At 41.5% G+C, this 26,948-nt stretch overlaps 1 protein-coding gene across 4 annotated transcripts; it reads right to left on the bottom strand.

The window, feature by feature from the left end:
* Positions 1 to 2,410: 2,410 nt before the first annotated feature.
* Positions 2,411 to 25,382, bottom strand: capn10 (calpain 10). 4 transcript variants are annotated; one of them, XR_010007559.1, is made up of 15 exons: positions 24,883 to 25,382; positions 22,486 to 22,628; positions 20,833 to 20,964; positions 19,739 to 19,935; positions 18,745 to 18,941; positions 14,753 to 14,894; positions 13,755 to 13,921; positions 10,968 to 11,218; positions 10,564 to 10,766; positions 8,922 to 9,162; positions 7,584 to 7,777; positions 7,363 to 7,417; positions 6,769 to 6,878; positions 6,038 to 6,083; positions 4,012 to 4,031 (listed from the first exon to the last, which is right to left on the bottom strand). XR_010007559.1 is itself a non-coding variant. In XM_062987810.1 (14 exons), the coding sequence occupies exons 1-14, from the start codon at positions 25,162 to 25,164 to the stop codon at positions 4,002 to 4,004; spliced, it is 2,031 nt and encodes a 676-aa protein (XP_062843880.1). In that variant the 5' UTR covers positions 25,165 to 25,382; the 3' UTR covers positions 2,411 to 4,001. The 4 variants fall into 4 exon arrangements, 3 of the variants coding, with proteins under 3 accessions (XP_062843880.1, XP_062843879.1, XP_062843881.1); XM_062987810.1 differs by lacking the exons at positions 6,769 to 6,878; positions 7,363 to 7,417 and having other exon boundaries at positions 2,411 to 4,031; positions 24,883 to 24,952; positions 25,147 to 25,382; XM_062987809.1 differs by lacking the exons at positions 6,769 to 6,878; positions 7,363 to 7,417 and having other exon boundaries at positions 2,411 to 4,031.
* Positions 25,383 to 26,948: the final 1,566 nt, after the last annotated feature.

Here is a 26,948-nt window from a genome sequence, read left to right as displayed (position 1 = left end):
TATGGAATAGTCTCCCACTCGATATCAGACTCTCTGAGTCTACATTAACCTTCAAGAAATGTCTTAAGACACATTTTTATTCATTAGCATTTCAGAGTAGTGATCTTAAGCAATGGGGCTGACGTTCTTTGGTAAAGTGTTTGTGTATGTATATGTGTGTATATATATGTATGTATGTGTAGTTAAAGTGCATTTAAAAATTTTATTTGTGCTATTGTATTAATGTTTTTATGTCACTGTGTAGCTTTTATGATTATTAATTTTTGTGTTTTTATTGTATTATACTTGACCGCATTGTAAAGCACTTTGTGGCTTGGTCCTAGAAAAGCGCTATATAAATAAACTTTACTTACTTACTTACTTACTTACTTACTATATTGTCCAAGATTGTGTTCAATATAACCTTGTGAACTGATGAACCTTGCGTAATGAGTAACTACCGTTCCTGTCATGAATGTAATCAAAGTGTAAAACATGACGTTAACATCCCAATAAACAATCAAACAAACCTAGTCGAAACAGCACTTTCTTTTATGCATCAAAAATAGTGTCATACACTAAAAAGTAGTGCACTGAATAGTTAATATTTAAGTTGACAAAACAAAAACTTAAATCAAGCAGAAATGCTTAAATATGTACTGAATTTGCCACAGAACATTTCTACTTCATTATTATATACCTGTTACCTGCATGGTGGGTCCAGTTGTCCTAGAATCACTGGGTGCAATGCAGTAACACACCACAGACAGGACACCAATCAGTCACAAGGCTCAGCCAACCTACCCTCACAATATATATCATGATTGTATGTAGATACCCGACTGGCTGGTAGCACTGCTGAGGATTGGAAAGTTACCACTGTGCCACTTGAATGCTGCACTGCATACATGATGTATTAACTTTAAATTTGATCCTTCATGGTGGTGTCTCTGTATGCTTGTGTAAATAAATCCCTATCAATTGTTGCCTGTTAGATTTACATTTTCAGCATTTAGCAGACGCTTTTATCCAAAGCGACTTACACAATGAACAATTGAGGGTTAAGGGCCTTGCTCAGGGACCCAACAGTGGCAACTTGGTGGTGGCTGGGCTTGAACCGGCAACCTTCTGTTTACTAGTTCAGTACCTTAACCACTGAGCTATCACTGGCCCTGATGCAGTGTTAGATGCTGAAGCAGCTTGTTTGTTTATAACCAAGCCCTGAATGTGGATTTCTTTCCGGCTGATTAATGTACACACTTAGGGGATATATTGGCTGGAAGGTTCACCATTCTTAAAAACACGCTTTGGCTAGCTGAGGTGGCTTCAGTTGCTTGAATAGCTCAAACAGCAGCTTGAGCTACCAGGTCTAAGATGGTCTGCCAGCATATTTGGTTAAACCTAAATCATAGGTTCAAATTCAAAATACATTCCAAATACATTAGGACTGCGTGGAAGATAATTCTTTGGTGAGCTTGACCAGCTTGAGCAAGCTGGTCACCAAGCATTACTTCAGTGATTGATCAACATTATCAGCTAAAACGAGAGGGAATCTACACCGATCAACCATAACATTAAAACCACCTCCTTGTTTCTACACGCACTGTCCATTTAATAAGCTCCACTTACCATATAGGAGCACTTTATAGTTCTACAATTACTGACTGTAGTCCATCTGTTTCTCTGCATGCTTTGTTAGCCCCTTTCATGCTGTTCTTCAATGGTCAGGACCCCCACAGGACCACTAGAGAGCAGGTATTATTTGGGTGGTGGATCATTCTCAGCACTGCAGTGACAATGTCATGGTGGTGGTGTGTTAGTGTGTGTTGTGCTGGTATGAGTGGATCAGACACAGCAATGCTGATGGAGTTTTTAAACACCACACTGTCACTGCTGGACTGAGAACAGTCCACCAACCAAAAATATCCAGCCAACAGCTCCCCGTGGGCAGCGTCCTGTGACCACTGATAAAGGTCTAGAAGATGACCAACTCAAACAGCAGCAACAGATGAGCGATCGTCTCTGAATTTATATCTACAAGGTGGATCAACTAGGTAGGAGCGTCTAATAGAGTGGACAGTGGGTGGACAAGATATTTAAAAACTCCAGCAGCGCTGCTGTGTCTGATCCACTCATACCAGAATGATCCACCACCCAAATAATATCTGCTCTGTGGTGGTCCTGACTATTGAAGAACAGGGAGAAAGTTAGACTAAAAAGCTAGGCTAAAAAGGTATGTAGAGAAACAGATGGACTACAGTCAGTAATTGTAGAACTACAAAGTGCTTCTATATGGTAAGTGGAGCTGATAAAATAGACAGTGAGTGTAGTAACAAGGAGGTTAATGTTATGGCTGATCAGTGTATGTTTTAAAAGAACAACCAGACGTGTGCAGATATTTATGCAAGAGTTATTGAGTAAAACTACAGTAGACTTTCACTCTCATTTATCATCTACAGTTATACAGTAGTTCCTTCTGATCAGGGTTGTGGTGGGTCCTGTGGTTAAAACACTAAGAAACACTAAGTGCAAAGAGCAAACTTGAACATGGTGTCAATTCATCACACACTAGCTAGTTTACTGAATCATTTACACAAATAGCCAAGACAACTCCCCCACATGTAAGCGGGGAAACCAGACTTGCGTACCGACCTTGTTACAGATTTTGACTGGGTCAAGGTACAAACTTGGGTCCTCTGGACTCTGGAGCTTTGTGGCACCATATTATTTATGTTGGGGGTTCGATTTCCCTGGAATCACTGGACCCAATGCAGTAAAGCCCAATGCACATCCTGGATAAGATGCCATTCCATCACCATAGGGCATCAAGAGATAGCCAATCATGTCTGTATGACTGATAACACAGCTGGGGTATTAAGCCCTAGATCCCAGGAGTAGTGGGCAAGCATATCTTACAGATGCATCACCCGTGTGGCACAAAAACTACCAATATTATACGTATTAAAATACCTGTAGGCCGCTCAGGTGGTGCAGCTGTAAAATACACTAGCACACCAGAGCTGGGATTTCGAATACATCGTATCAAATCTCGGCTCTGTCATCCGGCTGGGCGGCTATATGAACGTCGTTTGGCTGTTGTTCATCCAGGTAGGGAGCTCATAACTGATGCAATTACGACCTCTGATGGCTGATTGATGCCGTCTGCACAGAGTAGAGGAATAATGCTGATCAGGGTGTGGCACGCCGTGCAAAAGGCTGATTGGCATGATAACTCGCCTCGTGCAGGTGAAAAGATGCAGTCGGTTACTGCTCACGTGTGTCAGTTCGCTCTCCTTAGTTAGGGGCGGGGTTAGTACCAGTAGAGAGGAAGCATGACGCAATCGGGTAAAAATTGGACGCACTAAAAATGGGGAGAAAAAGGGAGAAGATGCAATAAATGCGGGCTGATAGTATGGATGCCACACAGCAACATGGATCCTTAGGAACTGCTTTTGTACCTTGCTTCTGGTCACTCACTGTGCGTAGTTTTATATGTTCTCTTTCTAAAACACACTGGAAAAAAGAACAGGTCACAGCATACACTGTACACAAGACCATGCAGGTATTTGCCCATCCCGAAACACAGCAGCATGCAGCCTGTCTGTGGCCCTTCAAAAACACAGCCGTCGGTGACTTCAAAAGAAGCGGGTTCCCACTTGTTCAGCATCGTCCTTCCCTCTCCTAAACCTGGTTTAACTGTGCCAGGACTTGGCAGGCACACCGGGGCTGTATAGGTCAGCCGCTAACGCTAGCTCTCTGTGAGATGTCTTTGTTCTCGATGTTCTTTGCTCTCAACTGATCATTGTGCAACAGCACTGCGCTTGTGAAGTCCACGGTACCGACCATGCCAGGGGCGGCAGCTTCAATAGCTCCCGTTACGCGTCCGGGCCGAGTGCCGTCGGCTTCCATTAGAGTCGGGCCGATAGACAGGACGTGCGACTCCTTTAGCTTTTATCTATGGCCAGGATCAGAGCGAGGCACGTCAGCAGGAAGCGTGAAAGAAGAGGAGCACACCCTCCAAACTACAGCCCCATCACAGAGACGTGAGAAATCTGGATGATAAAAAGAGAGAGTAAATGTTTATATGCCAATGAATTGTGTAGTTACTGAGTGGTATTATTTATGTCCCTCCAGCATCCCAACACAACTGGTGCAGTTCTAGCTAAGCACTTAAAGTACTGGACTAGTGATCAGAATGTTGCTGATTATTGGCTAAAATTAGGGCTTGGCGGTATGACCAAAAATGTGTATCAGGGAATTTTTTAAGATTCTGACAGTTTCACGGTATGTTTTATTTTGTGTATGACTGGGACATTTTATATGTCTGTGGCTGATTTTACTGTCATTAGAACATAGAATATAAAACATTTTCATTTTACCATGTTTATAGTCAGAGGTGGAAAGAGTACTAAAATATTGTACTCAAGTAAAAGTACTATTACTTTAATGAATTTTTACTTAAGTACGAGTAAAGTTACTAGTCTAAAAATCTACTCAAGTAAAAAGTAACTAATTTAAAATGTACTCAGAGTAAACGTTACTTAGTTACTTTTTTTAACAGGAGAGGGTGACAAGTGGATATAAATCTCACAATAGTTGTTTTTTATTCAATTATAATAGAAAAAACATGTTGATACAACATTTAAAACATTCAGGAATGTGTAATGTGTCATTTTAGTACAGACCATCCCATAAAACTTTTTAAAACTGTATAACCACTAGTGATGGGTCGTTCGTGAACGACTCAATTCTATTGAACGGCTCTTTAAAATGAACGAAAGGAACCGAGTCGTGCCTTTGGGAGTCGTTGCCTCGCTGCCTGAACAAAAAAATGAAGAGCCATTTTTCTGAACGGCTCTTTAAAAGGAACCGAGCCAAAAGATTTTTGCGTTTATTTTACTCAGTAATGGATGTTATTTAAAATGTAGCGAATTACAATTCTAAATACAAAACATACTTAAGTAAAAGTAAAATTACTGGTTGTAAAATCTACTTTAAAAGTACAAGTACGCCAAAAAACTACTCAATTACAGTAACGCGAGTAAATGTAATTCGTTACTTTCCACCTCTGTTTATAGTGAAGGTTTTGAGTACTATAAGGTTTGCTTGGCCCTACAAAACTCAATATATTGTAGCGTCACCGCTAGGGGGCCGCCACGGGCTTTACCCAGAAAGCCTTGCGGCAGTGGTGTCTAAGCTCACCGTAGCCGTGTATCCCGTTGTTGGGAGTGGGGTGGCTGCGGTGAGGATTGGGTAAGTAGCCTTTATGTTTGTCTGTTGAATGAATGTCTGTGTGTATGAATGAGTGTCTGTCCTAATCCACTGAGTGAACTGCCAAGGGCAGCTCACTCGCAGCCCCGACGCTCTTCCTACTCGCCGGCGCCACAATATGATGGAATCAGTATGCATGAAGCAGGTGCAATATATACGATGTTTATTATTGATATAATATTTAAGTGTTATACAATTGCCGCTCAGGTGGCGCAGTGGTAAAAACACACACTGGAACACCAGAGCTGGGATCTCGTGTACATCGTATCAAGTCTCAGCTCTGTCTGCCGGCTGGGCTGAGCGGCCACATGAACAATGATTGGCCTGTTGTTCATATAGGGGTGGGATATTAAGCCTGATAGGGACTCTCTCATTACCGAGTTTGCATGTTCTCCCCGTGTCTGCGTGGGTTTCCTCTGGGAGCTCCGGTTTCCTCCCACAGTCCAAAAACATGCAGTCAGGTTAATTGGAGACACTGAATTGCCCTATAAGTGAATGTGTGTGTGTGTGTGTGTGTGTGTGTGTGTGTGTGTATGTGTGTCTGCCCTGCGATGGACTGGGGTCCCGTCCAGGGTGTTACTGTCTGCCTTCCGCCCATTGAAAAGCTGGGATAGGCTCCAGCTAGTAAAAATCAGTACCAAGTCTATGCAACAACAACCTACTTATTGCATAATCACTGATTCACCAGTTCAAAGGAAAGAAACTGATAATATACAGTAAAGGGATTAAAGAATTAAAATATTGTCATACATGATAATTCAAAATAAGCAAAACATTTAGCATTTACCTCCTGAACAGTGCGTCCCAAACACTCCTGACTGTTTATTGCTTTCCTGCACACACACAAGAGCAAATAATAAATACATTTTTGTCATATTTTTAAACCATTACCAAAAAATATTCACCTGTAGTAATCACATCATCCCGCAGTAAATCTTTTTTTTTTTTATATTTTGGACCATGCTCATACATTAATATTCATTTACACATTTATAGAAACATACAATTGATCCTGAGCTTATATGAGGAACATTTAGGATTTTTATGTAGCACGATTCACAAAATGGAACGTAAATCCTCCACAAGGGGGCGTTCGTGTACAAGTTTATTTCATTTTTATGTATCTGTTAAAATTAGTTAATTTCTTATTATTTTTTCTGTGACCCATTTTTTTGGCTCACGACAGGGTTTGAAAAACCCTGGTTTAAAAAGCAGTCCTGACATAGGCAGTAAGGTTGAGGTTGTAGTTTAATTTACTTAATTTCATTATTATGGACAAAACCTTTGTGGGGAATCACTGCATGATTGTATTCACACAGACAGTTGAGGCGGATCAGGTTTCACCAGGCCCCTGGGCCGGGCACCAATCCGTCGCAGGTCTTTTGTGGCAATCTGTGTGAATTTTATCCAGGTTTCTTCCACAAACATAGAGAAAATGACCTGGCTACTCTAAATTGGCTCTTGGGTTTGATCACTCAGTGATCTACACTCACTGTCTATTTTATCTGCTCCACTTACCATATACTGTAGAAGTACTTTGTAGTTCTACATTTACTGACTGTAGTCCAGCTGTTTCTCTGCATGCTTTGTTAGCCCCCTTTCATGTTGTTCTTCAATGGTCAGGACCCCTACAGGACCACCACAGAGTAGGTATTATTTAGGTGGTGGATCATACTCAGCACTGCAGTGACAATGACATGGTGGTGGTGTGTTAGTGTGTGTTGTGCTGATATGAGTGGATCAGACACAGCAGCGCTGCTGGAGTTTTTATATACAGTGTCCACTCACTGTCCACTCTATTAGACACTCCTACCTAGTTGGTCCACCTTGTAGATGTAAAGTCAGAGACGATCGCTCATCTATTGCTGCTGTTTGAGTCGGTCATCTTCTAGACCTTCATCAGTGGTCACAGGACGCTGCCCATGGGGCGCTGTTGGCTAGTTATTTTTCATTGGTGGACTGTTCTCAGTCCAGCAGTGACAGTGAGGTGTTTAAAAACTCAATCAGCATTGCTGTGTCTTATCCACTCATACCAGCACAACACACACTAACACACCACCACCATGTCAATGTCACTGCAGTGCTGAGAATGATCCACCACCCCAATAATACCTGCTCTGTAGTGGTCCTGTGGGGTCCTGACCATTAAGAACAGCATGAAAGGGGGCTAACAAAGCATGCAGAGAAACAGATGGACTACAGTCAGTAATTGTAGAACTACAAAGTGCTTCTATATGGTAAGTTGAGCTAATAAAATGGACAGTGCGTGTAGAAACAAGTAGGTGGTTTTAATGTTATGGCTATCTTGCACCTAACAGAGTGTGATAGTTCACCTGTGTATTCTCCGTGAGATGGTAATGGTGTACTCCGCACTGCAATCAGGCTGGTATGTAGAGGGCAGGATGATGTAACCAGCAGGGGGCAGTCTACACTGCACACAGACCTCCTGAGAGTGGGCATGAGGAACACAGCTCACCACGGGGCACAGAGTAGAGATCACCACGGAGTCTGCTTTGCCATCGGGGATCTGCACACATCACAAAGAATATGTACCAAAGTGGGTCAACCCTGTACCAGCATATTCAGGAGGCTTAACATGGTAGAACACCGTGGCTAAAGATCAAGAGTAATGACAAAAGTAAGGGGTGGCCAAAAAAACGGAAACTATCAAAAGCATCAAAAGAAAATGAACAGAAAAACATCTGCAGCCTGTAGCAAGGATCACAATTGGGCCACCTAATAGGTTCACTATCAAAAGTACAAATTGGTAGTGACCATAAAAATAGCGAGGCAGCATGGATCTATGTGTGAAGAATCTATGTGCTTATAATAAGGCATTCACTCCTCCTTTGGAGGCAGCTCGCCTGTCCCATCTGGTGCAATAAGTCACTGCAATACCAGCTGAGCTCCCAGGAAAAAAGATAAAGGAGGCCAACATTAGTGTCGGTAGAAAACTGGACCAGACTGTGCCCGACATCACGGTTTTGAGGAAGAAAGAGCAGGTTGCCAACAATGTAGCCAGCAACTCTGTGGGGAGGAAACCTCAGACACACTGAGTCATCTGTACGTCCATGACCCCATGCCAGCCATATTTGGCATGGCTGGTGGGCATGACACTGTAATCCATTACCCCCTGTCAATCTACATGGCAGGTAGGCCTGCTGCAGAATATACACTAAATACATTAAATGGTTAAAATTATGTGGACGCGGCTTTATAATTCCCTGTTCTTTAGTAAAGACATTCAACAGAATGACAGTGACAGAATTTGTGAGGTCAGGTACTAATGCTGGAAAAATCGCCTGGCATACAACTGACATTCTAATTCATCCCAAAGGTATTCACTGCGAATGATGTGTAGACCCCGAGGACCCAAATGCAGTCTTTATACTGTATATTGTAACTGAATACGTTACAAGGCAAGCAATTGACACTATAGGGCTCTGCTCATGGGTCCAACAGAGGAAGCTTGGCTGTGGGGCTTGAACCTGCAACCCAGTCCAGTACCTTAAGACTGAGCCACCACTGCCGCATGGAATACATATCAATATATCACTGATTTTATATACCGGTTAGCAATTGTTGTGGCTGAAGCATCAGAACTAAATCATTAGGAGGGGTATCCATATACTTTTGTCCTTACAGTGTACATTCACATCAGTACTTTTTACCTTATAAACATGAAACCCGATGGCATGAAGAGCATTCTCCGGACTGTGCTGGCGAAGCGTGATCTTAACATTGGTGCCCCCAGGGTCATACGTGATATTGAGAGGAACACGAGGGTTTTGTCCATGTGAGCTGAAGTTTCGACTTCCTCCAGCTGTGGAACCGGCTGTCCAGCGGCCGCACACTGTGACTGCCTCCCACTCTCCACCCGTACACTCCTGCTGGGTACACACCTTTACTGCACTACAGAGAATGAGAGAAAGAGATGGAAATAGGGTGAAGTGTCTTCAAAAGGCATCTACCCCAACCATTAGATTATCTTGAGGTTTTTACAATAAAATGCAAACAAGGGCAACTCATTTTCATTTCTTGAGTAACTCGATGTCCCCTAAACTCAAAATCTGATCAGCATTATTCCTCGACTCTGCGCAGGCCATCAGTCAGCCAGCAGAGGTCGCAACTGCATCAGTTATGAGGAGCCCTGGTCTGGCTTCCCACCCTTTGTGAACAACTGCTAGCCTATTTTACCGCTGCGCCACCTGAATGGCCCAACTCAAAATCTTAAACTCGACGTGTGTGCGACTGCCGCTTTGTTCGGCGCTTAGCTTGAGTGGTGCAGTAAAACGTCATCAAAGTGCGAATATGAGACGAATCTGCAATTGTGTGGAATAACCGTCAAATTCACTCTGAAAGCTTCCACGTGTATCTGTGTTAAGCTGGATTTTCCTCCCGTTTCACTTTTAAACTTGTGTTATAGCTCGGGATGCTAAGAAATTGTAAGAATCAGCTTTTCCGAGAGAGTTAAAAAAAAAGCTTAATGTGACTTAATGTATTAAAAGACCGACAAAGAAACACTAAACCTAAATTATTGCTGCTCATAAGTTCTCTCTACTAATGAAATCCCTCGCTCGTTGTGTTAGTACAATAAGTCACGTTAATCTTTGTGCACCACCACACTCCATAGGAAATAACGGCACAGCCAGCGCCAAAGCTATTGTGCTACTTCTCATGTGAATGCGCCTTTAGTGAACGGAATATGGTATTCCAAGATCAAGCGTCGCCACGATTAAGAAGCATAAGGAAACGATAAAGAAGTAAAGGTAAAGTGCAGATTTTACTGTATTTAACAGATTTTTTATTGTATTTCAATGTTTTTTATTATATTTGTGTTATTTTCAGTGTATAAGTGTCAAAAACAACCCCATTATTTTACATTAGCTCAAAATATATGCAGTTCCACAAGACCACAGAACGCATTAACAGGTTTTCCATACATCCTTATGGGAAAAAATACCTTGAAACTCAACACCTTCTAAACTCGACGGAACTTCCAGAACCAACTGACGTCGAGTTTTAAGGTACCACTGTATTTTATTTGATCCACTCATTCACTGTGAAACACAGGGTGCAAAACAGAATACCCTGGACAAAACACCAGTTTATCAAAGGGCTTCAGCCATCACACACCCAGGAATAGCATGTCCAGGTAGATACCTGGCCGGTCGATAGCACCACTGAGGTTCAAATCCATACTTCAGCAATGGTGGGCTAGCGTAATAAACTGCTGGACCACACACGCGTCGTACGGCTTAGATGTTGTTTAAAACTGAACCAGTTTTAATAATAGTGTGTTTGTGTGTGTACCTGAGGTAGGCTGGGTGGGTAGAGTGCACTCGGAGAAGAAACTGCCCCTCTGCACCCTGTAGGAAGGTGCTTGGTACCAGCAGGTAGAACCCAGAGCTTAAGTGTGTGTGCACCACCACCTCACGCTCGTACACGTGTGTGCGTGTGGAGGCGCAGGGTGTAGAGTTCAGAGTCTGCATCAAGTTATAGTGTTTTTTGTCCACCTGTAGAACCAATAATGTCAGAATTAGCATATTAAAAAGCTGGTCGCTTTCCAAATATCTATGTTTGGTCTCTATGAGTAGCTCAGAAGTGGTGCAATTGAGATAAAACGTTTACATACACTGTCAATGATGTCAAGGCATCACTGGACCTTAAAATATGACAAAATGCAAAGAACTGAACGCATTTATTTCTCCACTTACCTTCCAAACATGCAGTGCTATGGCCTGACACAAGTGCTGTTTAGTGCTGCCATCTGTTGGTCGCTGTTTGGAATTACACATGGTGCTCACTGATCTGTGCTGCAGGAGTGACAGCAGCACCTCACCTCCCTCCCGAACCTTCAACCAAAATTTCGGATTGCTGCTGTAGCTGCTGTTGTTACGGCAGCCCCCTGCTGACTGACCTTTGACCCAGGCACCACTAATCTGCTGGCTGTGGGTCAACAACGACCCTGGAAGAGATGAAACACACAGAGAATTGATGTTTAATAGACAATAAAGCAGGATTTGGAACCATAACTTATTCACATATGCAGGTGTATAAGCGAGCTCTGTGCAGATTGGTGGTGTTCTTTGTACCAAACCATGTCTTTAAAGACCTGACTTCACCAAACTTGCCACAAACTTGGGACCACTTTATTTTATATTACTGACTTTGTACACCTGTTAGCAGTGGGTGTGGCTAAAACACCTGAACTCGGTAATTAGAAGAGGTGTCCATACACCAGAGATGGGGACTCAAATCTCACGTAAGCGACTTCAGACTCGACTCTGACTCGTTTCAAATGACTCGGACTCGACTCATGACTCGCAAAAAAAATTACTAGTAAACAACAAGAGTCCCTAGCTACAGCATGTGTTAACATTAGTTACGTGTGACAATTATATATATATATATGTGACTTGACTCAGACTCTAGTCTAAAGACTCGTGACTTGGCTCAGCCTGTAGCCTAAAGACTTGTGACTTGACTCGGACTCTAGCCTAAAGACTTGTGACATGACTTGGACTCTAGTCTAAAGACTTGTGACTTGACTCGGACTCTAGCCTAAAGACTTGTGACTTGACTTAGACTCTAACCTAAAGACTTGTGACTCGACTTAGACTCTAGCCTAAAGACTCGTGACTTGACTCGGACTCTAGCCTAAAGACTCGTGACTTAACTTGGACTCTAGCCTAAAGACTTGTGACTTGACTTGGACTCTAGCCTAAAGACTTGTGACATGACTTAGACTCTAGCCTAAAGACTTGTGACTCGACTTAGACTCTAGCCTAAAGACTCGTGACTTGACTCGGACTCCAGCCTAAAGACTCGTGACTTGACTCGGACTCTAGCCTAAAGACTCGTGACTTGACTCGGACTTGTATTTTGTGACTTGTGAACATCTCTGCCATACACTCTTGGCTATACAGTTGATCACATAGGCCTAACAACTACTCCGCATGAGAGACATTAAGTAAAAAACATTAGCGCAAATGTAGATATGTAGGACAAAAATGGGGTCAACTTGAGAAAGATACTGTGGTGTACCATGGTGCAAATATTGCTCTGCAAAGTAAAATCTGGGGCAACTGGAAAAAAAAAACCAAGAGTCTTACGTGGAACAAGACATAAGACGCTTTTATAAGGGAAACCACATGTGACGCTTTATGGAGGTTGGCGAGAGTCCACATGACTGCAATACCTTCAACTTCTCTATTTTAGATATGATGTAATAACTACAAAAGCTAGTCTAATGCTATACTAATGCTAAACTAAATTTTTTATTAATGAATCTGTTTGCATCAAATTTGAACTAAACCATCTGATTTTTACCATGAGCCCAGGTTTGAGGCCGTCGTGCCACCAACATGATGGATGTGATAATCAAAATCAGAATACTTTATTGATCCCAGAGGGAAATTGCAGAAATCTCCAGTGACCACACTCACAATGTCCAGAAATTCACTATCAGACTTTATTCTCCCACAGACTGAACTAAAGAATGATAAGCTCTAAATACTTGTATGCTTATTACTTGTTATAATGTTTCTTATGAAAAGTGTAGCGTGCAGTACATGCTATGTATATTTTTCTGACAAAGTAATCATTGATTGGCCTGCTTTAACTTTACAGTAAGGTTGAGAAAGAAGATTAAGTAGGCCCAAAGATCCAAGAAGTCCAAGTCAGGATCCAAGAGAAACTCACCATTTAGTGCCAAATCTGAATCTAAGTCAGAAAAATCTGCAAAGCCAGCAACTTAATTTGCTACCAAATCACGACTAGTGCACAATTTCTGCCCTGATTTTCGCTCGCCGACTGGATGTGGCAGCTCGGGAGCAACTCCGCGTTCACTCGGGGATCAAAACTTGGCTCTCGATCACTATGTGTGTGAACTGTTCAACAACTCGATCCGAGTGGCTGAAGAACAATATCTAGCGTGCTAGATATCTGGATCAGTCAGCCGACTTGCAGTGAGTGCGGTATCGAACTGCCAATGAGAACGCAAGATACTGGGTTTGGAAACCCGGGGGAGGAGTGTAAAAACGCGAGACAGGGGCAAAATACAGTTTCTATCAGAATACATCAGCATACACTCAAGTTTTACATTGCAAAAAAATATTTATTTACCTCCAACTCACTACAGAACAGACAATCCCTGCTGGTCGTGTTGCCAAATCCACTCAGATTCATTTATTTTTCCTCTTTTCTTTTACGCTGCACATCAGCGCACAAACAACTTTGATCGCTCGATTACTGTTCACGTGCATGTTTGGACACGGTTTCATTAAACTCCTCGTCACTTGTTTTCATGACAAAACATAGTTTGGGAGACCAGACGGACTTGAGTAGTGTGTGACCTCCTATCGCCGATCAGTCGTGTAGTGTGAAATTTCATACAGTTACATTTTCCCCATATTTAATTTTAATGAAGCATTACAGACCTATGGGAAACAATACATTGCTAATAATGGATATAAAAAAAGGCAAGATATGCTGATTGTTACCTGTGTAAATGCTCTGAAGATGCCAATCCTCACTGATTGGATATCCTACAGTAACCTCGTCAAATTCCTGCCGAAATTCCATTTCATCTACCCAGAATTCCCCTTCCTGTGTGCGGCCCAACAGATCTGCAGAGCATGAGGGGTCCAGGCAATTCCACCCTGATCCACTGCAGAGAGAAAAAGAGACAGAGAAAGATAGACAGCCAGCCAAAGAGAGACAGACAGACAGATAAACAGACAGAGGGACAATAAGACAAAACAAGTGAGAGATAAATAGATGGAGAGATAGAGATTATATTAAAAATGATAAATAACTATAAAAGGGTGGTTCCTATGTTTTTCTTTTAATACATTAAGTCACAGGAAGCATTTTTTTTTTTTTTTTTACAATTCTCAGCACCCTGAGCTCTAACACAAGTTTAAAAGTGAAACAGAGAGGAAAATCCAGCTAAACACAGATTACATGTATACGCTTTCAGAGTGAATTTGATGGTTATTCCACACAAATGCAGATTCGTCTCATATTCGCACTTTGATGACGTTTTACTTCAGCGCTCAAGCCGAGCACTGAACAAAGCAGCAGTCGCACACACATCAAGTTTAAGGGAAATGTTGAGTTTAGGGGCATACATTTTTCAATGAAGTGTGTGAAGAGTTTCAAAGATTTCGAATTTAGGAAATGCCGAGTTACAAGGTACTGACTGCCGACAAGGATATAAGGCATAAGACATCAAACCCTGTGTATCAAAAGCGAACACACAGTAAGTAGCACAGTCTCTATTCTGTGGTTTATTGCTACATCCTAAGGGATGTGAGAGGATGCAGGAAAAACACTTGCGTGCATGTGTGCACGTGCATAACCATGCATGTATGTGCAACATACAGTGAAGATACAAACCAGAGCTAGCAGTGTAAAGCATGTAAATAACGAAGACCACTTCTACTTATTTTATTCCTTCTATGTACATGTATGTGTATAGTATATGTATAGTACCAACCTCTCAGTCCAGGCCCCATTCCAAGCCTTTCGCCCCCAGGGGTTCCTTATCCGCAGGAGTCGCACTTGGTCTCCAGCACTTGTTTTAACATCTGTCCATTCCATAACACTCAAAGCATGGAACTGACCCTGCTCTGAGGAACCTGCAACAAGAAAAAGAACACAAACATAAACTGAAGCAACAGAAAATTGGATACATTTTATTTCATCCATATTTTGGAGAGTGCGCTCGAGTGGCATAGCAGTCCATTATGCATTAAGCTGGCCTACTACTGAGATCCGGTTTTAAATCTTAGCAGTGCTATCGACCGGCCGAGTGTCTACACAGACATGATTAGCTATGTCAGGGTGGCATGTCCAGGGGATTCCTGCCTTGTGCCCAGTGTTTCCGGGTGAGACCTAACCTGCCATGAGCCTGACCAGAATACAGTGGTTGATAAAAAAATAAATAACATTTAACCACTGATGTCAGTAAGTTACTTAGTAACGCGTTACTCTAATCTGACCACATTTTTTCAGTAACAAGTAATCTAACGAGTTACTATTTCCAATCCAGTAATCAGATTAAAGTTACTTATCCAAGTTACTGTGCGTTACTATTTTTGTCATTTTCCTTAGTAAAAAGATATATTTGCTTTCTTCTTGCGTCTCGGGGAGTGATGTCTGGCCTATGCGACAATTAAGTCACATTTTCAGCATGAGGACAACTCGCGTGTAATACCACGCAGCGACACAAACGTAAACAATGGAGGGAGGAGAGAGATGCACGTTTTCTAGCTGGAAATACAGGCACTATTTTGAGTTTGTGTCAGCTAAAGATTTTATATTTTATAAAAACAAGTCTTTTTTTCAGGAAATAGTTTTTCAGTTCAACTTTAAATGTCAGGAGATACATTGTTACTGTTAAAAATGCACTTCCAATAAAGTGAGTATTGGCAAAACTGGTTGTCATTTTTATGTTGAGGCGGCGGGGGGTGTTGTCGGCAGCTGCTGAATGTAACTAATAAAGTAACTTGTAATCTAACTTAGTTACTTTTAAAATGAAGTAATCAATAAAGTAACTAAGTTACTTTTTAAAAGAGTAATCAGTATCAGAAATCAGATTACTTTTTCAAGGTAACTATGCCATCACTGAACACAACACACCCTTTAAGTTTGTTTTGGATCATTGTCCTGTTATAAAAGCAAACCATCACTTCCTTAACTAATTTTGTCATATTTGCTTCTAGAATTTATACAGTATTTAGTGAACTTAATTCTACCACTCAACACCAGAGCATAACCTATCCAAAATAAGGTTTGCATATTTTAGATTTCAGCTAGAATGGTGATTCCCCCAAAAGAAATACCTTTGCTGTCAGGTTCTTCAGGTTTTGCTTTGTTTTTTTTGGCCAGCATACAAGCAGTTATATCTGATATGTTTCCTTATCTTTCAAATCTAGTCTTGATGTCCACACTGTTCTTTAACCATCACTTCTTAATGAAAGTCAAAGTAAGACCATGGAATTTGTGAGCTGTGAGCACTTGTCAGCTTTAAATCCTCAGGTTGTTGAGTGTTAGCACAAGATTGGATTTAGATGGATGGATGGATGGACGGACAAAGAGACAGACAGACAGACAGATAGGTGCACAAAAGGAATCAGCTGACGTTAAAAGATCTTAGCCTTATTAAAAATTACAGTCTGCTCTGCCCCTTTTTGTATACTGTTTCCATATGTCTTGACCAGTCTAGCTTGCTGTCCAGCTGAACTCCAAGGTACCTGTAGCTGGGTACAAGTTCCACCTCTGTTCCCTGAACGGTAACTGGCTCTGGATCATTCCTCATCCTTCTGAAGTTTAGAGAATTTATTTATTATCAGCTGACAATTCCTAATGACGGCCTAAGAAATTAATTAAAATCTGTGATTTTATAACTGGACTTTATAACTGGATTTTAATGGTCAGGACTCTCCCAGGACCACTACAGAGCAGGTATTATTTGGGTGGTGGATCATTCTCAGCACTGCAGTGACACTGGCATGGTGGTGGTGTGTTAGTGTGTGTTGTGCTGGTATGAGTGGATCAGATGCTGATGTGACCACTGATGAAGGTCTAGAAGATGACCAACTCAAACAGCAGCAATAGATGAGCGATCATCTCTGACTTTATATCTACAAGGTGGACCAACTAGGTAGGAGTATCTAATAGAGTGGACAGTGAGTGGACATGGTATTTAAAAACTCCAGCAGCGCTGCTGTGTCTGATCCACTCCTGGAAGGGGTCCTGTGGGGGTCCTGACCATTGAAGAACAGGGTGAAAGCAGGTTTAAAAAGTATGCAGAGAAACAAATGAACTACAGTCAGTAATTGTAGAACTACAAAGTGCTTCTGTGTGGTAAGTGGAGCTGATAAAATGGACAGTAAGTGTAGAAACAAGGAGGTGGTTTTAATGTTATGGCTGATCGGTGTAACATGGTGGTGTTATATAAACACAGTCTGATAAGAACACGTTGTATTGCATTATTGTGCATTATTAAAGTTGTTTACTTCCTGTTTTACTGAGTCGAGTATAGCTAAATACACATGCTTCAAATGCAAAGCATTGCTAGGCAAAGTTTCCCACAGGTAAAAAAAAAAAAGTAAGCAAAAGTATGAAGTTACAGATAAAATTTCCCACCTCCACACAGCACAAGCACCTCATAAACCAGATTAAAACACCAGCTGCTTTGTGCTTTAATTAGAAAGGGCTTTTTCAGCACAAACTGGGAAGCACAAACCCAAATAAAAAAATATAAAGCAGTGGTTTGTAGACATTTATTTATATAAAAACAGCAAAAAAGAGATACAGTGAATTAATATGGTACTCAGACCGCCTGTGTGTTGTTGCTTTCATTTTAAATGGATATAATTACTATTTTTTATCTGCACCTAATGAAAAAGTAAATATATATAAAGTTTTTTTCAATAATTTATTATAAATCTAAAGCTAAAATCCTCTATACTTTGTATACCCTGTGGCAGCAACTACAGCTGCAAGTCATCTCTACAAGCTTTGCTCACTTTCAATAGGCTGGGCCACTCAAGGACATTCATGTCTCTTTTCCACTAACAAAGTACTGGTGCTGGTGCCGGAGCTGGTGCCACTTACTGCAAACTAGCAAACCTTTTAAAATTTGACCCACAGTTACATTGGTTTGAGAGATCAACAATTACATATGTGGATGTGACCTCATCCAGAAACAAAAGTTGGATGTGAATGTGCTGGGTTTTTTTGCGCAATGTCTTTAGCGTCTGTGCGTGGCACAAAGGGATTGTCACAGACGATGATTATATGCAAGACAAAAGGCCAGTGCTTTGTTTGCTTAATCTGTTATGATTGTGTATTAGGCATACAGTTATTAGAATAGAATAAAAGAATGCCTTTATTTGTCATATACACATGTATACATCGATTAGGCTTAACATTATGACTGTCAGTGGTCAAAATGTTATGCCTGGTCTGTGTACATATATAGGTGTACAATACCTTTTGTTTGAAAGTGGGGGTCAGAGCATAGGGTCAGTCGGTGTACAGCGCCCCTGGAGCCGAGAGGGTTAAGGGCCTTGCACAGGGGCCCAACAGTGGTTGCGTGGCAGAGCTAAGATTCAAACCTTTAACCCTTCGATTGATAGTCCAAAGCTCTAACCACTAGGCTACCACTGTTCCAAAGCAAGAGCAAGACCAGATCTGACATAGACAGACCACTCCCTCTTGTGAGCATCAAATCACGTGACCTCAGTGGGCACTTGTTGTGATTTCTAGTTATGTGCATGAGCAATTGATTCATATTACATGTGGTCACACATACCAGGTTATGTGGTGATTATGTATTAATGATTGTTAATGATAATGATTATGTAACCCTTTTCAGACTAATATATTTTGAATTATGTTATATGCTCAGATTCAAGATGGATAGGACTGTTCTAGAAGGCTGGCTGAAAGCAAGCATGCGCTGCTTTCTCTCTCTCTCACCTGAAAGGGCTCTGTGTACACAACAGCTGATGTAACTTCGCTTCCTCATCTCATTGGAAAGCTCTGGAAACAAACTTCTCCCACTGAGTGTGTCCTCTGCATGTGTTAAACTCCAACGTTCAGCCACACCCCCACTCAGGTCCACCACCGCCTCACACACCTGCCCTGCCCACAAATGCTCGTACGAACCGCACAGCCTTCGGAAAAACACACAAAACACACAGGATATGCATTTTACCAAGCTTTCACAACAACTGTATAATACAACAGGTAGTATAGAACAAAATGGTAAAATACGCTAGCCCACTTGTCTCTGGGGTTTAAATCTCTGCTGTGCTATCGGCCGGTTGGGAGTCTAAACAGTCTAGTTCGGTGGTTAAACAGCCATTGGGAGGTGAACCTGACCTACTTTCCTAGTCATTGTGCAAATGAATGTAATTTCCGTAACAAGAAGGCACCAGTTAAAAGCTTAAACTGATACGTTTTGTTTTCATAGCAAAACAAAAGCGCGCGATAAATCACGGTAAGCGATCTTTCAACCATTAGCGCCAATTCTGTAGGAGCGTTCCATTCACTCCAGGTGTTCCTGTGAAGTGCACTACGTAGGGTATTTCACCATTTCACCAAGTGAGATTCCAATCCAAAGGTAACAAAAATGTTCAAATGAAGTGAACTTCAAACTGTGTAGGGAGTAGGGGGCGACGCTTCATCACTAGGCCGGAAGCTGGCTGTAACATTTACCCATTGCGTGCGCTGAGGGTTAAGACGGCCGGAGCATTATTAGAAAGCAGAAAGTGACAAGAATCAGAATGATGTCGAATCAACATTTTATTTATCTTTAATAAAAGGGACTTGTTTATGAGTAATTTTTTGAATCATTTGAAACGAGTCTGAAGTCGCTGTGTGTGCACTCGCTGTCCCCATCTCTGATATGTAGTGTTTACATTATGTAGGTATTCATCCTAATCTGACAAACAGCTCAGTCGGTACTCACTTGGCATATGCTTTCTCCAGCAATGCCACCCAGAATGCTGAGGGTTGGTGGCAACGGGAAAAGCAGAGGGTGTTTTTGACACAGGGCAGACGATCATCCACTCGGACCTCTGTCCAACGCCCATTTCTCCAGAACTGGAACCGGAACTGACCACGATAACCTTTCTCCCCCCACACATGCTGACCTGGAGGCATCACCTAGAACATATACACACAACTGATCATTGAAAAATCTGATGAGTAATAGCATATTATAACACCAGGGTTGTCCTATTTAACCACTAGGGATATGAACCCTGGATTTCAGTGGTAGTGGGCTACAACAATTAATTGCTGCGCCACCTGAGTGCCAAGTCGACTTCGAAAGAATTTGCAGATTGTTGTCTATTTCCGTTCACATTTACTGTTGTCCCAACATTTTTAGAATTAGGCTTAAAGACTTAGGACCACCCCCAAAATTTGGCAATGTACTTTTTGTTATTGTGCATGTAACAGTCAGGGATATGATAAATACTGGGCTGAGTTACTTATAGCACAAGTGCTGAATGTAGCAGATATGATTAGGCATACGTGATTTTGTGATTAGGGCAGTTGTAGCCTAGCGGGTAAAGAACTGGACTAGTAATCGAAGGTTGCTGTTTCAAGTCCCACTACTACCAGGTTGCCACTGCCCTTAACCCTAAATTGCTTAGACAATATACTGTCACAGTACTATAAGTCGTTTTGGATAAAAGCGTGTCCTAAATGCAGAAAATTTAAATTTTATAAGAGCCAAAAAACTGTTGAAGAATCTCGGAAACAACAACCCATGCTCACAGGCAGCTGTGGTGAGAACCTACCAACAGCTGTCTGAAGTGGGACAAGTCACAAACTGCCCACAGGTTGTTGGGTGGTCAAAAATCAGGACAGGAAGGCTATAGTGTCTAAAACTGGTCAACAGAGTCACAATGCATAATTAGTCACAGGCCAATCACAGTGTCCATGCTAACTCAGTGCCTAACCTCAGAAAGGCATTTTTGACTATATGGACAAACATTCCTGCAGACACACCCCAAAATCTTGTAAAGACCTTTTTTTTGTGTCTGCTGTATTTACCTGATCAAGCAGATGATGGCTCTTCAGCAGCATGGAACAAGCACACAGCAGCCAGCAGTCTCCCAGGATGCCTTGCTTTGGGTAGGCCTCAGTTATGTCATCAGGGAAGAGGCACGGACTCCTACAGATTTCCTGTGAGAACATATAGAATAGGTTTTACAGATATATACACTCAACGAGCACTTTATTCGGTACACCCATTGCATTTTCACGTACTGTACTGTATTTTGGCATACAAATGAACTGGGGGGGGGGGGGGGGGTTGCAATTACTGAATGTAGCCCATATGTTACTTTGAACACTTTGTCTTTACACATAGGAATCCACCGACAAGATGATGTTAAGGTGCTGGAACGTTTTGAGGAAGGCAATGACACAAGTGTATAAGGTGCAGCAGTGTTGTTGGGATTTTCCAACAGCTCAGTGTCAATACTGGGAGGAGAACTGTGATCCATTCAAAAATTCAAACCCAAAACATCCTGTGATCAGAAAGTATCCAAGGATAAAAGACCATAGGACAATTCACTTTAACACCATGTTTACAGCTTGCAGTTGTGCAGATTGAACTTCGACCCAGTTTCGTGGATGTATCATAATCAAAGCACAGACAAGGCAACAACACACACTACCATGTCATTACCATGTTAGTGTCATTGTAGTGCTGGGAATGGATCCACCTCCCAAATATTTTAGGGTCAATTGTATAACCACAAAGTTCATCTGTATGGTGGGTGTGGCTTATAAACTAACAAATGTGGCTACCTAATAAAGTGCTCATTAAGTATAAATAGCTTTGACTAAAATAAATAACAGAAGAAGAATAGCAATAAGAATAATTATAATTAATAATAATTGTAATAATTCTAGGCAGCAAGTGGGTAGCACTGTTGCCTCACAGCAAGAAGGACCTAGGTTCAATTCCCTTGCCATTATCCTTTCTTTGTGGAGTTTGCATGTTCTCTCTATGCCTGCGTGGGTTTTCTCTAAGTGCTCTGGTTTACTCCCACAAGTCCAAAGACATGCAGTCAGACCAATTAGAGCTAAGTGTGAATGTGTGTGTGTTTGCCCTGTGATGGACTGGTGACCTGTCTGGGTGTTTTCTGCCTTTCACCCAATTAATCAGACACATGGAAACCCTGACCAGGATAAAACTGTGGTAAAACAGACAATGAATAAATTAATGAATGTAACAAATACAGGTCTTGTGATGATTTTAATATTTTAGGTAACAAATTGTCATACAATTAATGGTTTGTTCTTCCTGTTGACTTTTGACAATTGTATTTGTTATGCTTGCATTATTTATTCATCATTACGGCACTTGTGTGGTGCAGTGGTCTAATATGATAGATAGTTCTTCCATTCAAATCTCAGCAGGGTTACCTGCTTAGCTGGGCATCATACATACACAATTGGCTGTCTACAAGAGTAAAGGCTGGATGTGTTTTTTCCCTCACATGGGACTGGTTGAGCTGCCAGCGTGGTGGGCGATTCACAAAGAGCACAGTGTGTCTCTCTGTACATGTGGGAACGCACTGGAGGTTGATGATCGTAGAACCCGTGTGCAAGTCGGCAGCTCTCCAAGACCAGAACAGGGAAGGTGTGAGAAGCAAATGAGTTGGAAACAAGTACGCTGAAGACAACAATAGTTACCTGTGGGCGGAGCCAAGTGACATTGTTGATTAGGCCAGAGAGGGGCGTAGTGTAGTCAGAAAATAGGGAGGAGTCATCAGCAGCAAAATCCAGATCTTCAAACAGAGCATCTTCATCAGTTGTCATCTCCATGGCAAACAGATCTACCAATCACAGACAGACAAGATCATGGCAATCTGTATGTGTAAAGTGTTTTGCATTTTATTGGTTAGAATGAGGTGTCAAATTTTAGTTCTATTTGCTACAAGTTGACTTTAGCAACTGGGAGACCATGCAAATTTCATACAGAAAGGACCCGGATCGCCCCACCTGGGGATCAAACCCAAGACCTTCTTGCTGTGAGGCAACAGTGCTACCTACTGAGCCACCGTGCCGCCCTGAAAGCAACAGACACAAGAATACAGCAATGCTAATCTGAGATGATTACCGGTATTGGATAAACGCAAACTGTCATAAGTGTAATGGACCATAAATACTATACACCGACAGGCATAACATTATGACCACTGACAAGTAAAGTGAATAGCACTGATTATCTCTTTATCGCGGCACCTGTTAGTGGGTGGGATATATTAGGCAGCAAGTAAACATTTTATCCTCAAACTTGATGTGTTAGAAGAAGGAAAAATGGACAAGTGTAAGGATTTGAGCGAGTTTGACAAGGGCCAAATTGTGATGGCTAGATGACTGGGTCAGAGCATCTCCAAAACTGCAGCTCTTGTGGGGTGTTCCCAGTCAAAAGTGGTCCAAGGAAGGAACAGTGGTAAACCGGCGACAGGGTCATGGGCAGCCAAGGCTCATTGATGCACGTGGGGAGCGAAGGCTGGCCCGTGTGGTCCAACAGACGATCCAACAGACGAGCTACTGTAGCTCAGATTGCTGAAGAAGTTAATGCTGGTTCTGATAGAAAGGTGTCAGAATGCACAGTGCATCACAGTTTGTTGTGTATGGGGCAGCAAAAGGGGGACCAACACAATATTAGGAAGGCGGTCATAATGTTATGCCTAGTCGGTGTATATGTATGTATGTATGTATGTATGTATGTATGTATGCATGCATGTATAGGACACAAACTAAAGCATTCATAAGCAGTAATGAACCCCCTTGCCGCGAGGTAACATTTTCAAGCCTAATGGGTGAAATCGCACTAGTTGGCAACCCTAATGTAAACAAGCCAGCCCTGACCTGTGTTTTTTAGGTTGTTTACTCAGGCTTGCAAAACGCATTTTTATAAGCTATTTATAGCTTTTTACAGTTTATTTCCACCTTACTTTTTTAATAGTTGGGGCAATTAAATATTGACTTGAGCAGCTTTAATGCAGTGTTAGTATTATGAAGCTGCACTGTCCATGAGTCAAGAGACACTAGGGATGAATACCATGTATAGTATATTCAAAGGGTTTATTAATAATTAAATGGCACAGATAAATATTGGACAGACACATTAGTAATATATGGAGGATTTTTGGTGTAACTGGCATCTATAACGAGCTGTAATGGCAAACTTACCATGCACGGAGCTCGAGCAGCTAGATTTGCTAGGCTTATTTGCTAACCGTTTTCATGTGCCATACTCAACGCGAGGTAAGAAAATAAAGTTGTAATTATGATATACTTTGACTATCCATTTATTACGAAATAAATGCAGTAAATATTAAGAATTGTAAACGGTTCTGTGCAGAAATATTTCCGACTAAACAAAGATGCACGACCGGAAAGACGACACACTCACTGCACACTCCCCAGCTATTCCTATAATGACAGAAATAAGGTTGCCAGATATGTTCATAACCACCCTTTCACAATCTGAGCCAGATGAATCCTGGCATTGACATCTTGGAATATGCCCGTGCCGTCAGCTGACCTCATTCTTTGGGCACATAACGTTGCTGAACCTAGACCTGACCAACTGCAGCAACCCCAGATCATAGCACTGCTCCCACAGGCTTGAACGGTAGGCACTAGGTGTAGCACATGTGAACGGGTCTCACGTCGAATAATGGCCACACCACGACAGGACAGTCGGTCTTCAATGTTTATTGCTGAACACAATACATGGGCAGAGTTAGCACATGCACACACGCACGTAGACACACCCTCTCTTTCCCTCTCCCATTCAGCATTCACCATGAGACTGTCTAAATAAAATGTAAATACTTTGTACCGTAAATAAAATGATCGGCCGTGTACTTTTTTAAGATTAACTGACTAGGTAGAAACTTTCTTTTTTGCTTCGCTACACGAAATCATCACACAAATAACCAAAACTGAAGTTAATATAATCACATAAGGTAGCTATTTATCACAATGGCCAACAATGAATTATTATTTATAGAACTGAACCTCTTTTTAACAGTTTAAAACAGTTAAAACAGTTAATACACTGGTAAAACGTACCTGAACACAATACATGGGCAGAGTTAGCACATGCACACACGCACGTAGACACACCCTCTCTTTCCCTCTCCTGCACAAAGTGGAAACTCATTAGCATAAATGCTGGGTTTAAAAATGCCATCTAAGCTGTAACTTTAGCGAAAACAGCGATACAGCTTCACTCTGATGTTATAACATCCTTACTTGGCAAATTACTACAGGTTATAGAGCTTTAATACTCTAAAAGAGGGATATTTACAAGAGAGAGAGTGAATCGCATCTTACCCATTCAGCATTCACCATGAGACTGTGAAATGCCCGGGAAAACACGGAGCTTTCAGGCGTGGTGTCGCGCTAACTAGTGCCCCACGTGAAACAGGAAAAGGGGGAACCCAAAAAAAAATAAACCTTTACAATTAAATGAATTAAGAACGCACTTTTTTTTCCGTATAAAGCTTTGAGGGAGTTCATTACATAACCCAACATTTTTCTTCACATATAAAGAAATGAAATAAAAATTATATAAAAAAATATTAAAGTGCAAAAATATCACGGCTACATAGGCATGATGGGTGCATCACTTCAGCCGCCTCTCTTCTTACCCTGATGCGCCCATCACTCTGGATCAGGGTAAATCTGGACTCATCAGACCACATGACCTTCTTCCATTGCTCCAGAGTCCAATCTTTATGCTCCCTAGCAAATTGAAGCCGTTTTTGCCGGTTAGCCTCACTGATGAGTGGTTTTCTTAAGGCTACACAGCTGTTTAGTCCCAATCCCTTGAGTTCCCTTCACATTGTGCGTGTGGAAATGCTCTTACTTTCACTATTAAACATATCCCTGAGTTCTACTGTAGTTTTTCTATGATTTGATTTCACCAAACGTTTAAATGATTGCCGATCACGATCATTCAAGATTTTTTTCCGACCACATTCCTTCCTCGAAGATGATGTTTCCCCACCGTCCTTCCACTTTTTAATAATGCGTTGGACAGTTCTTAACCCAAATTTTTGTAGTTGCAGCAATCTCCTTAGATGTTTTCTCTGCTTGATGCATGCCAATAATTTGACCCTTCTGAAACAGATTAACATATTTTCCACGACCACAGGATGTGTCTTTCGACATGGTTGTTTAACAAATGAGAAGCTACTCACTGCATCAGTTAGGGTTAAATAACTTGTTGCCAGCTGAAACATAATCACTCATGCAGTAATTATCCAATGGGAGGCTCTTACCTATTTGCTCAGTTAAATCCATGTGGTGACCTTTTTTTGGCCAGGCAGTGTGTATATATAATCAACAACATCTACAAAATGTTCCAACTTCTCTAGGCACAAGATCATATGATGCAAAAAAAAAAGTTTTCTGGACCAAATATGAAAAGGACCATTCCGTACCAAAGCAAAGCTCAATAGCCACCGTCTGTAATGGTATGGGGGTGTAATAGTGCCAATAAAATAGGACACCTGCATATATGAAAGCACAAATAATGATAAGGGCTAAGATGTTTGTCCTACACTGTTATTTAAATATAATGCAGTCAGTTTGAAAGCACTTTTATTCACAAAGCAGACACTTTTATTTTAATATGAGTTTAAGAAAAATGTTGGTATAGTATTATGAAGAGGGTCCAAAAAGATCATGGTGTCTCAGTTCTTAGAAACCCATTCAAGAAATTAAAAATGCATTTAAATGTATACAGGTTTCTCTTGATATTTGCAGTGGTTATGGCTGCAGGAATATAGAATTGTCTTAAATTTAAAGAACATATAAAATCTCTATAAAATCTATAAAATTAAGGGGTTCAAATGGCAAATTTTCTCATATTTTGGCCCTTTTAATGTATTTTTGATAATCTAGTGATTTCAACCTGTATATTATCACAAAATAACAAATATTGTTTCTTGGGAGGGCAGCACAGTGGCTTAGTAGGTAGCACTGTTGCCTCACAGCAAGATGGTCCTGGGTTCGATCCCCAGGCAGGGTGTGGAGTTTGCATGTTCTCCCCGTGTCTGCGTGGGTTTCTTCCAGGAGCTCCTGTTTCCTCCCACAAGTCCAAAAACATGCAGTCAGGTCAATTGGAGACA

This window comes from Trichomycterus rosablanca, chromosome 25, assembly GCF_030014385.1.
Source record: "Trichomycterus rosablanca isolate fTriRos1 chromosome 25, fTriRos1.hap1, whole genome shotgun sequence".
NCBI lineage: Eukaryota > Metazoa > Chordata > Actinopteri > Siluriformes > Trichomycteridae > Trichomycterus > Trichomycterus rosablanca.
Note: the sequence above shows the minus strand (reverse complement) of the source record. Positions and strands in the feature narration are given on the sequence as shown.